Source organism: Arvicanthis niloticus, chromosome 6 (assembly GCF_011762505.2).
Source record: "Arvicanthis niloticus isolate mArvNil1 chromosome 6, mArvNil1.pat.X, whole genome shotgun sequence".
NCBI lineage: Eukaryota > Metazoa > Chordata > Mammalia > Rodentia > Muridae > Arvicanthis > Arvicanthis niloticus.
Window position 1 is genome coordinate 67,933,070 of NC_047663.1, and position 11,998 is coordinate 67,945,067.

An 11,998-nucleotide genomic window follows, 5' to 3' on the forward strand; every position below is an offset into this window, starting at 1 on the left:
AGTGAGGCTCCCTACTCTCAAATGACTTGTCGAGTTGACATAAAACTATCCACCACACTAATGTTTTAGCTCTTTGGCCTTTTTGTCTTAATGGGTACATTGATTAGCAAAGCGGGTGCCTTTTTCGCTGCAGATTCCTTGGTTATCCAGCAAATTGGTACTGATACAGGTATAGATTGGATAATAGTTATGGTCCACATTCTGGGATTGGAAGAATAGAAAGGTTGTTAGGAGCCCAGGTGAAGTGATTGATTACTTAGTGCAGTGGTTCTCCACATGGGGGTTGCATGTCAGATAACCTGCATACCAAATACTTATTTACGTTACAATTCATAACAGGAGTCAAGTTATAGTTAAGAGGTAGCAACAATTTTATGGTTGGCAGTCCCAACGTGAAGAACTGTATTAAAGGGTTGTAACATTAGGAAGGTTGAGACCTACTGGCTTAGCGACTGAGGTATGGGTATAGATATTGTGTTGGGTTCTTTCTACCATTCCTCAGCTCTCCATTGGTCTCCCAGACTTGACCTCTTTCCTTTGTCTAGTGCCTTTTACTTTGAGTAATGCTAACATAACATTTTATGAAATAGTGGGGATATGTAGGTTTTTCCCCCATTTTGAGGGAGTTGAGTTTTAAAAGATAATTTTCTAGGACCTCACTTAGTGTGATCGATGTGCTGGGAGAACTCTCTTGGGGTGAAAGGACACTACAGTCTATAGGGAAAAGGTAATGAGGCAGCTTGTGGAGGAAGTGAGGCGCCGTGCTGCTGGCACAGGTGTGCTTCATTCCTTTAGCATAAGGTGTAGGGACGTATATGACACATTTTCCCCCCACAGAATGTGGCCAGAGTCTAGCAGTCTTTTGGGTTTTGGTATCCTACCCAGCATGAGCATGTACAGCATTTGGACTAGAACAGCAGGGAATCAGCACAACTGTATGGCTAAGTAGTACAGTCAGCAGTTTTTAATTGGTTAAAAAAAAAAACTTCGACCAATTTATTTAAAAAAATTTTTTTTTTTGATCCTGGGTCTGTTTATCTCAGGCTACCTTTAAACATGCTGGGATTACAGGTGTACACCTCCAAAATTAGCCTGAGGAAATAATTTTTTTAAATCTGATTTCTAGGCATCAGCTTTTTGCAGGCCTTTGTAAAGAGAATGTTTCTTGTATAGGTTCCTAGTTTCTACACTGATGCAGAACGACGGTCAGTGATGGATGCCACACAGATTGCTGGTCTCAATTGCTTGCGGTTAATGAATGAAACAACTGCAGGTAAGAGGAATTAACAAGGCTAGGTGACAAATTCCTTTATTCCCAGCACACTGAGCAGAGACAGGCGGATTGAGTTCGAAGCCATCCTGGTCTATAGAATAAGTTCCAGGACAGCTAGGGATCCATTAAACAGGGAAATCCTGTTTCAAAAACAAACAGAAAGGGGGTAATGAGTGAGACAGCTGCAGATGAGAGGATTGTTGTTAACTCCTACTCTTAGACTTATTAAATACTGAAGCTGGTTAACATTGAACACTGTGATGGTAATGTTCCACACGAATAAAAACTATGCAGTGTTTATAAAGAATTTGATTCTGTCTCCAACACAGTACCCAGTGTAGTTTGTTCCTGAAATATAAAATGTGTCCTCTTATTCCTTTCGTTTTGCTTTTTTTTTTTTTTTTTTTTTTTTAAATTGATGAAATGAATTTTGGTATTTAGGAGTTACTCTGTTAAACTTATTTTTTTCCCCTTTTGTGTAGTTGCTCTTGCTTATGGGATCTATAAACAAGACCTTCCTGCCTTAGAAGAAAAACCAAGAAATGTAGTTTTTGTAGATATGGGACATTCTGCCTATCAAGTTTCTGTATGTGCATTTAATAGAGGAAAGCTGAAAGTAAGTATTTTCCCAGAAAAATGGACATAAAAATTTGATTGTTACAGACTTTTGAATGACAAATTATTATTTTTTTTACCAGTTGGAAACATGTTGTGAGTCATCTGAGCTGGAATGCAGATATGGTGGGAGGAGTGGAGGTTGTGGGCCCAAAATAAGCTTTCCCTAGAGTTGTGTGGTGTGAAGTAAAGAGCATGGACTTTGAGGTGAGGTTCCTGAGCTCTCCAGCTGTAATTCTCTCACTTGGACAGTGTAGGAAGCGGCGCATCCTGGCAGGCTTCTTTGGAGCATTTCCCTTGTCTCTTCTCTTGGTAAAGTGAGCAACAGAGAAGATGTTTAAGGTGCTCTTGCAATTTGAAGAGTTCTAGAAAGAGGTTGTTGATTGAGATTTTGGATGCTAAAGGACTCTAGACTAGAAGTGATAGTCTAGGTTTCTAGAACATTGCAGCTCTAGAGTAACAACTATTGTATATAGAATTATAGAACTGTTTAAAGAGAGGGATTGCCACAGTGTGTGTCTGGCTCCTTTGAGGAGCTACACAGTAAATAGAGGCTAGTGGTCCCTTTGGCTAGGTATCTTTAGCTAATGCCTGCTTTAGCTGAGTGTGTTTCAAGATCCTTGGTGCTAAGGTTTAAATTTGCCCCCAGTTTTGTGGTGCAATGTAGGGAGGACTAAATGTGAAATCATTTGAGGGCATTTTCGGGTTCTAGTTTGTTCTGTTTCTTTTTCATTCTTCTTCTTTTTCCTCCTCCTCTTCTTCCTCCTCTTCTTTTTTTGAATAATAGACTTGGTGGTTCTGTTTTACTTTCTTACCTATATTTTTATATTCTAGGGTTTTTTTTAATCAAACATATTTGAGAAATAAATATTTACAAGGTATATAGTTATAGATCGTGGGTCAGACATAATTCTCAATGTTCGGGTAATAATATAAGCTGAGCAGGTGGCTCATGACTGTAATCTTAGCCCTTTGGAAGCAAAGGCAAGTTATACTGAAGACCAGTCTGATCTATAAAGTAATTCTTAGGCCATTCAGGACTCCACAGTGGAAAAAATGAAAAGAGTTAGTGAGATGCTTGAATGGTTGAGGGATGCCTGCTTCTAAGCCGATGACCTGAGTTCAATTCCCAGCACTCACAGGGTAGGAGAGAACTGAGCTCCATCCAAGTATGCATTCTCAATAAATATGTAAATAAATGTGTTAAAATACAAAAAAAAAAAAAAATTAACCCTATCTGTCTTAGGGTTTCATTGCTGTGAAGAGACACCATGTAAAGGACAACATTAATTGGGATTGGCTTAAGTTCAGAGGTTTAGTTCATTATCATGGTGGGAAGCATGGCAGTGTTCATGTAGATACGATGCTGGAGAGGGGGCCGAGAATTCTCCTTGTTGATCTGAAGGCAGTAGAAGATGGGGCATACTGGCTGTAGCATTAGAGACCTCAGTCCCCCTCCCCCCTTCCTACCCCTTCAGTGACACACTTTTTCCAACAAGACCACACCTAATAGTGCCACTCCTCATGGGTCCATGGGCATTCAAACACATGCATCTTTGGGGCCATACCTATTTGAACCACCAAACTACTGATGGAATTATTTCTAAAAATCTGACACTTTAACATTTAAAAAAGTATATTGGATTTTGAGGCAAGGTCTCACATTAGCTTAGGTTGGTGTTGCGTCTCCGTGTGGAATTCTGGGATTGCGGATGTGTGCCTGTACACCCAGCTGTATTGTCTTATCTGGTTGGTGCTAGGGTGTCAGGGTGGTTTAGCAAGTGCTTTACTGTTGGCCTACATCCTCATCCTCAGTTGTCGAAAATAAGATTGGAATCCCTGGACTCAAATCTATCCAGTTTTTCAGTTACTTTATTTCTTGAGCTAGGCAATGGTGGCATGTGCTTTTAATCCCAGCACTGAGGTGGGGTGGGGGTGGGGGGCGAAGTAGAGGCAGTTGGATCTTTGTGAGTTTGAGGCTAGTCTGGTCTTTAGAGCAAGTTCCAGGGCAGCCAGGACTACACAAAGAAAACCCTGTCTCTAAAACAAAATAAGCAAGATTATTATTATTTTTTTCTTTTCTTTTTTGGTTTTTTGAGACAGGGTTTCTCTGTGTAGCCCTGGCTGTCCTGGAACTCACTCTGTAGACCAGGCTGGCCTCAAACTCAGAAATCCGCCTGCCTCTGCCGGGATTAGAGGCGTGCGCCACCACCGCCCGGCAATAAGCAAGATTCTTAGTGGATTTAGTGTCATTAAAGAGGTTATGTTTTACAGGTTTTGTTGCTTAGCTTGTCATTATCACTTAACTGGGTCTGCTTTAGATTTAAATTGAACAATTCTGCTACAGATTTGGAAAACTGTCAATGCAAGTTTGATAGACCTATATGTCACATAAAAACACAATTATACTTAACATATTTGCAGCTTTTTGGCAGTGAAATGATTACAGTTCCACTGTTTCCTGACTAGAAGTTAGTACAAGTGTTTGGCCTTGAGTATAAAACTTCTTGAAGTTGTTTCTACTACAGTAGGTGTTAGCAGCTTCCACGTAACATGTAGAGATTATGAAGTATGTTATTTATTGCTCACATTGCAGTTGATGCTGCTCTGGAACGCACAGGCTTGTTGTGGCAGTTGACTTGTCTCATTCTCTGGAAGGTTTCCATTAGTGGAGTGAGCCATGCCTTTTCAAAGTGTTTTCATGGTGTTTCCTCTCATCCCCCCAAAGAAAGAAAAAAGTTTCTTCAGTATATTACTTGGGCAGTGATTAAAATAGTGCCTATTTCATAGTATAGTGTAGCAAGGATTATGTGCTGAATCCTTATTTTCAGCCTTGATGAAAACATTTTCTGGCCTTTAAAAAAATAGATCATGGCTAGGTGGTGGCGGCACATGCCTTTAATCCCAGCACTCTGAGTTCTAGGCCAACCTGATCTACAGGGTGAATTCCAGGACAGCTAGGGCTACACAGACAAGCCTTATCTGGAAAATCAATAAAATAAAAGTAATAAAAAATAGAGTATGTATCATGGTAAATTTACAATTGGTTAACTTTTGGATTATTCTTTTTTCCTTAAAGGTTTTGGCCACAGCTTTTGATACAACATTGGGAGGCAGAAAATTTGATGAGGTGTTGGTAAATCACTTCTGTGAAGAATTTGGAAAGAAATACAAGCTAGACATAAAATCTAAAGTTCGTGCTTTATTGCGACTGTCTCAAGAGTGTGAGAAACTCAAGAAATTGATGAGTGCGAATGCTTCAGACCTCCCTTTGAGCATTGAATGCTTTATGAATGATATCGATGTATCCGGGACTATGAATAGGTAACCATGCTAATTCTTAATGTTAATTGAATCGTGACTTTCCATTTTGTTTTAACTGATCAGTGAAATCATGGTGGCTAACACATTAACAATTACAGGCCATTTAGAACCCAGTTTTCATGTAAAGGTTGTTATCTGGTAGTTGTAGTAATGGAGACTGAAACTTTTATTCTGGTAACTTAAATGTTTTTGAAAGTCACTAGTTAAATATGTATTAGACACAGATGACTGGTTTTCATAAAACTATTGAATTGTTATAATGCAGAAGAGATAGGATGAATTTAACTTAGGTACCATTTTAAATATTTTCTTTTTGAGTAGTTCAGGATCATTTGAGGGCAGTATCCCTTTTGTACAGCACTGCAAGAATTCTGGGTAACTGACATTTAAGGTTATTTCAGAAACACTCAGTGTTATTTTTGCCTGATTGTGTTGCTTGGATGAGGGAGTGAGATGTTCTTTTGGCTGTGAAGTCCTGGTAGAACTCAGGCAAGACTAATGGCTTGTTTGGAGAAGTGTGCCTGAATGACCCTTAAAAAATTTGAGATGGTATTTATTGTTGACCAGTGTCCAAGTGTATCCTAGCTCACCCTTTTCTCTTGCTTGGAAATTTCTCCTCTTTGTTTTGAGTGTGGGGCCTCTCTCCTCCTCCCGTGTGCATATGAGACATGGGGTGGAGGGGGGGAGGGAGAGAGCAGAGAGGCCAGTATGTTCAGAAATTTGTTAGTCAAATGCTGTTTATAAGAGTTAAGTAGATTGGTGTGTGTGTGTTAAGAATCTGTTTTGCCTGTGTGCTGTTTTTCAAATGTTAATTTTTATGTGTATGGGTGCTTTGCCTGCATATGTCTGGACATCATGCATACTTTGTTTTTGGAGACCAGAAGATCTCTGGGACTAGAATTAAAGGCAGCGGGGGCTGCATTGTGGACGTTAGGAATTGAACTTGGGTCTTTTGGAAGGGTGATCAGTGGTTTTTTTTTTTTTTTTTTTTTTTTTTTTTTTTTTTTTTTTTTTTTTTTTTTTTTTTTTTAATTACTGAGCTATCCTAGTCTCTCCAGCCTTGAATGCTACATGTTGTTAAAAACGTGTTGTATGTACATGTGAGAACACAACTATTTTATAGCTTTCATTTTTTTTGTTCTTGGGAGTTGACTCTGCTTATTTTTTAAATGAATGAGATTAGATTACTTTCACCATTACAATATTCTAAATTAACTTTGTCTTTAGTTTTAAAACAATTGAGCTATGACTGGATGTGATGGCATATTCCTTTAATTCCAGCACTAAAGAGGCAGAGGCAGGCAGATCTCTAGTTCGAGGCCAGCCTGTAGAGTGAGTCCAAGGACAGCCAGGACTCCGTTACACGGAAAAGCCCCATCTCAAAAAACCCAGGTTGGGCAGGGAAGAGAAACTATGAATAGGAGAATTGAGGTAATGGTTAGATGCAGCTCAGTAGGTAGAGTGGTTGGTTAGGACTCCTGGGTTCAGTTTCTAGCTCCATAATAGGTTGATAAGCTAAAGGGCTGGAAGTTTTAAGATCAGGCTAGAAAGATGACATGACAAGTAGAGATGATTACTGTCAAGCCTTATGACCTGAATTTAATCCCCAGGATTTACATGGTAGAAGAAGAGAACCTCCATCTGTATGCTATCACACATGCAAATACACATGCACAACACTCACCAAAAGGAAATAAACAGTTTAGCTCCATAGTTTGAGTTTGCCTTGGTCTTCATCATTTCCTTGAGGCAGTAATAAAAGACAAGCGTTTACTATACTGGGTAGGGACAGGGGCAGTGTCACTTAATTTAATCTCCTACCCTCGTAAATATGATTATCTCAAGGTGTTAAAAAGTTAGGCAGCTGCTTGAATATGTACCATATAATGAGGTTGAGGCCAGCCTGGGACATGTAAGGTCTCATCTTAAAAACTGAATCCACCCCGGGCGGTGGTGGCGCACACCTCTAATCCCAGCACTTGGGAGGCAGAGGCAGGTGAATTTCTGAGTTCGAGGCCAGCCTGGTCTACAGAGTGAGTTCCAGGACAGCCAGGGCTACAGAGAAACCCTGTCTCGAAAAACCTAAATAAATAAATAAATATATATATAAATAAATAAATAAAAAATGAATTCACACACATACAATGAAACATTCAAAGTGAGCAGTTAGTGGTGTTTATTTAGTACATGCAGTGACATGAAACATCGCTTGTGTAGACTGGAAACAGTCTGTGCGTAGCTAAAGCCCCAGAGCCTGGCTATAAACAGTTCTCTTTTGGCTCCGGCTCAGACTTTATTTGCATTCTCTGCACATATCTTAGCAGTGGAACCATGAATGTGTGTCGCCGTGTGTGATGCATGGTGGTTTTGAGGTTCATTCATGAAGTGTGCACCAGTGCATTGTTACCTGGCAAATGTTGTTGGATTACGTGTGGCTATGTGCATTCATAGTCAGTGCTTACTGATGGTTTGAGAATTGAGGTGGGCATATTTGAACAGATACTTCAATGTCTGTTTTCAGTTCTTTGAGGTGTGCACCTAGGAGTGTAACTGTTCTCATGAGGTAGTTCTTAAAAACTTTCATTGTATGTGCAAGCCACTTTTTGGAGAGCCATCTCCCAAGTCCCCATCCAGCTGTGATAGAATTGGTTTTTTTTTTTTTTTTTTTTTTTTTTTTTTTTTTTTTTTTGGTTTTTCGAGACAGGGTTTCTCTGTGCAGCCCTGGCTGTCCTGGAACTCACTCTGTAGACCAGGCTGGCCTCGAACTCAGAAATCTGCCTGCCTCTGCCTCCCAAGTGCTGGGATTAGAGGCGTGCGCCACCACTGCCCGGCAATAGAATTGTTCTTAAAGTAAGTCTTTCTGAGTAGGAGTTGAGTGTTAGTTGTGTTTTCCAGCTGTGCTTTTCTTAAAGAACCTTGCCTTTGTGGGATGTGAGTCTCTGCTGAGCCCTCTGGGTGTTAACTGCTGGCTTGTTTTTCTCTTAAACACTTTGTGATTAGTTTCCATATCTAATTTTTGTTCATATATGATTTGTTTTCACTTCCTAATTTTTTTTTGTGGCTGTTGAGGTAGACTTCATATAAAAGAATGTACCATTTTAAATGTACACTTCAGTGTTTTGTATGTATTCATGGCCACTGTCTAATTATGGAATGTTTTTGTCATCCCCTAAAAGAAGGCAGCTCAGTCAGTATTCATGAGTTTCTTCTAGTCTCAGGGCAGATACTTTGTGGATTTGCATGTTCTTTTGTGCATTTTTAGTTGAAATAAGTATTTCCAGGTTCTTTTTACAGCTTTTCTGATTCCGACCCTTTTACTTTTGTGACATAGTTGTCATTCTGTATCCCTGGTTGGCTTGGAACTCACTGTGATGCAGCTGGTCTTTACCAACATTACATCATGGCTGCTTCCTTGGACTTTTTTCTTTTCTTTTAAAAAAGGGTTTGTAAGTCTGTGTATCTCTGGTTGTTCTGCAGACCAGGCTGGCCTTGAATTCAGAGTTCTACCTGCCTCTGCCTAGATTAAAGGTGTGTGCCACCATTGTCTGAAGAACTTTTTGTTTGCTTTTTTTTTTTTTTTTTGGACACAGGTTATTTTGTATGTTGACTTTGAATTCTTGGTTTTCCTTATGTGCTACTCCAGAGTGCTAGGATTGCAGTCATGAACCACCATATCCTGTTTTAAGTATTGTGGGATGGAACACAGGGCTTCATGCTTGCTAAACAGGCATTGTCCAACTAAGTACTATCCCCAGCCCTTGGGAAACAGTGTTTAGAGAGGTTTTTCCTCGTTTTGACTTTACTGCTATTTTCTTGCCCAGTTTGAGTTTATCAGTGTTTTTTCTCTCCTTACAGTCTTGTTTTCCTTTTAAGAGAACTTTTAAAATGTTATTTAAAAGATTTATTTGTCTGTGTTTGCCTGTGTATGTAGGTGTACCATGTGCATGCCTGGTTCCTTCAGAGGTGAGAATAGGGTTTGGGTTTTCTGGAACTGGAGTTGCGGTTATATATCACTAGAAAAAGCAGCAACTGTTAATCCCTGAGCCATATCTCTAACCCCTTTTAAGGGAACTTTTAAGTTTGCCCTCTGTTGCTGTCCTGTCTTATCGGGGGCTGTTGAGAATTTTTTTCCTCCAACAAACAAAACGTGTCTTGGCTCATCACATGGATTATTTTTTGAAACGAGTGGATATGGAATTGGAGATACATACATAGTTCAGTGGTTAAGAGGCCCTGGTTTTGTTCCAGCACCATTCTGGTAGCTTACAACTATCTATAACCCCAGTTCTAGGGGATCTAATGCCTTCTTCTGATATGAGGGCACCAGGCCATGCACATGTGTACATAGATGCATGCAGGCAAAATGCCCATACACATAAAATAAATATAAAATATAAAAAAATACTAAAACATACTAAATCATGGATGGACTGTGAGACATGCTAGTTATTAAACTCATTTTGAAATAACTGAGTATTCCATAGTTCTGTTTATATAATTATATTCAGAGCAGATAAACCAAAACCCAAAATAGTTTTTAAAAAAAAAAAATCCAAGGGGGCTAGAGAGATGGCTCAGAGGTTGAGAGCACAGACTGCTCTTCCAGAAGTCCTGAGTTCAATTCCCAGCAACCACATGGTGGCTCACAACCACCTGTAATGGGATCTGATGCCCTCTTCTGGTGTGTCTGAAGAGAGTAATGGTGTACTCAGATACATAAAATAAATATATCTTTAAAAATATCCAAGGAAACAAAAAATAACCAAGCAAACAATAAAGATAAATGCTTGTCAAGGATTCTGGAGGAAAAGTAGGGATTAATGCGAGCAACCTGCCCCATCGTTAAAGCCTGTAGACAATCGGCAGAGACTCTGTCAGTCAGTGCTCACTAATTGTAAAAGATCACCACACTTAGTTAGTTAGTTTATGTTATGTTAATGTTCTCCTTTTTTTTTCCTACCCAAGGTGGCACTGAACTAATTTTTTTTCTGTTGATTTATCTATCCTGGGTATTTCATATAGATGGAATAAAAGATGTCCTTGTTTGTCTTCTGTTTAGCCCAGCACTTTCAGGTCTAGCCTGATACACCATGAATCAGTTCTTTTTTCTTCCTGAGTACCATAGACAGACACTTTAATTATTTTGATGTAATGAATTATGTTGGAAGGTGTCCTATCATGTACATGTTTTTTCCCCCTGTGAACTTACGCTTTGATTCTTTGGGTGTGCGTGCCCAGTATAGAGTCGCCATTATCATCTGGTGTTGCTGTGTTTTGCATTCCAAGCAAAAGCTGAACTCCTAGTGTTCATTTTACATTGCCCAGAAACATGTAAGGCCTGCGGTTTCCAAATCGCTATCAGTGTTTGTGATTACCTGATTTTTGGTGACAGCCTTTTGTTTTACATATAAGTGGAATGTGGTTTAATCTATTATTTTTTTTTTTTTACTAGAGGCAAATTTTTGGAGATGTGTGATGATCTCTTAGCAAGAGTGGAGCCACCACTTCGTAGCATCTTGGAGCAATCCAGTGAGTACTTTTGTCATTGAATTAATTGTTTGTATATCTCAGGCTCTGGGAATGTATTGCATGTTATCATTTTCTCCTCCCAGTCAAATTTTTGCTGCATGAACACTGTCAGTCTCACACATCAGTAAGCTTTATCTGTTCTCTGGAATGTTTTTCTTTCTAAAGCCTTCTATGAAGAATACAGGGAAATGAAAGTGTTTTCTCTGAAGAAAATCTCATTTCAGTCTCAAGCACAGATGGATATATAAATCTCTGTTTATTGAAGTTGCTTTGCATTGTGTATGTGGTGGTCTTATTGTCAGTGAGCCCTTTTGTTTACTTAGGATGGCTCTGAGAGATGGCTTCGTGGGTAAAGGCTTGCTGCTCAAGCATGAAGGCCTTTGGCCTGTATTTTTAGCAGACTGGTCAGAAGTTTAAGGTCATCATCAAATTTTAAGGCCAGCCCAGGTTAGAGACCCTGTCTCAAAATAATCTTAGTACTCAGGAGGAAGAGACAGATGAATCTGTGAATTCCAGGACAGCCAGCACTCCATAAAGAGATCCAGTCTCAAACAAACAAAAAACAAACAAACAAAAAAAATAAATAAACAGATTAATAAATATACAAAAATAAAGTGGAGAGTCACATTGATACAGGAGCACAGAAAGACATGGAAACCATGTGTGCAATTTATGAGATGCTTTAATTTTGTTTCAGACTTTAAAGGGTGACAGTTCCCTTAGGAATACATTATTAACTAAAACAGTTTTGCGTACAATGTATACCTTTTTGTAAGTCACGAATTAATTCAGGGTGTTGATGTAATGTTAGCTTAGCACTGACTTGGGCCTTAAATCAGTGTCGATGACAGGTAAGTGTGTTTTTACTTTGGATTTTGGGAGTGCCACCCTCCCTGCTCCCCATTTTTCTTCTTCAAGGGGTTACAGTTACATTGTATAGGCTGGTCTGGAATTCTTGGACTCAAGCAGTACTCCTTCCTCTGCCTCCAGCTAGACCTACGGGCACACACTGAATGTACCTGGCTGCAGCTCATTTCCTTTTTAAAAAGTGAGTTAGTGGAATTCGGAGAATAACTGAGCAGAGTTGATGCTCCCTTTCCATATTTTTTGTGCATTCTGGAGGTTGAACTCTGGGGCCGCCAGGCTTTCTCAGCATGTGTGTTTAACCTGCTAAGCCATCTCACCAGCCTTCATGCTTGTTTCTTTAAATAGGTCCTCTCAGGAAACAGTGGTGGTTAGATAAAGTGTGACTGGGAA

General features: G+C 39.5%; 1 protein-coding gene across 1 annotated transcript in view; it reads left to right on the forward strand.

Moving 5' to 3' along the window:
• Hspa4 (heat shock protein family A (Hsp70) member 4) overlaps positions 1 to 11,998 on the forward strand; it is a 41,961-nt gene that overhangs the window by 15,827 nt on the left and 14,136 nt on the right. Inside the window, exons 5-8 of the mRNA XM_034504540.2 lie at positions 1,174 to 1,273; positions 1,756 to 1,889; positions 4,968 to 5,212; positions 10,665 to 10,741. Of these exons, the coding sequence (XP_034360431.1) occupies positions 1,174 to 1,273; positions 1,756 to 1,889; positions 4,968 to 5,212; positions 10,665 to 10,741 (556 nt within the window). The remainder of the gene's footprint in view (positions 1 to 1,173; positions 1,274 to 1,755; positions 1,890 to 4,967; positions 5,213 to 10,664; positions 10,742 to 11,998) is intronic.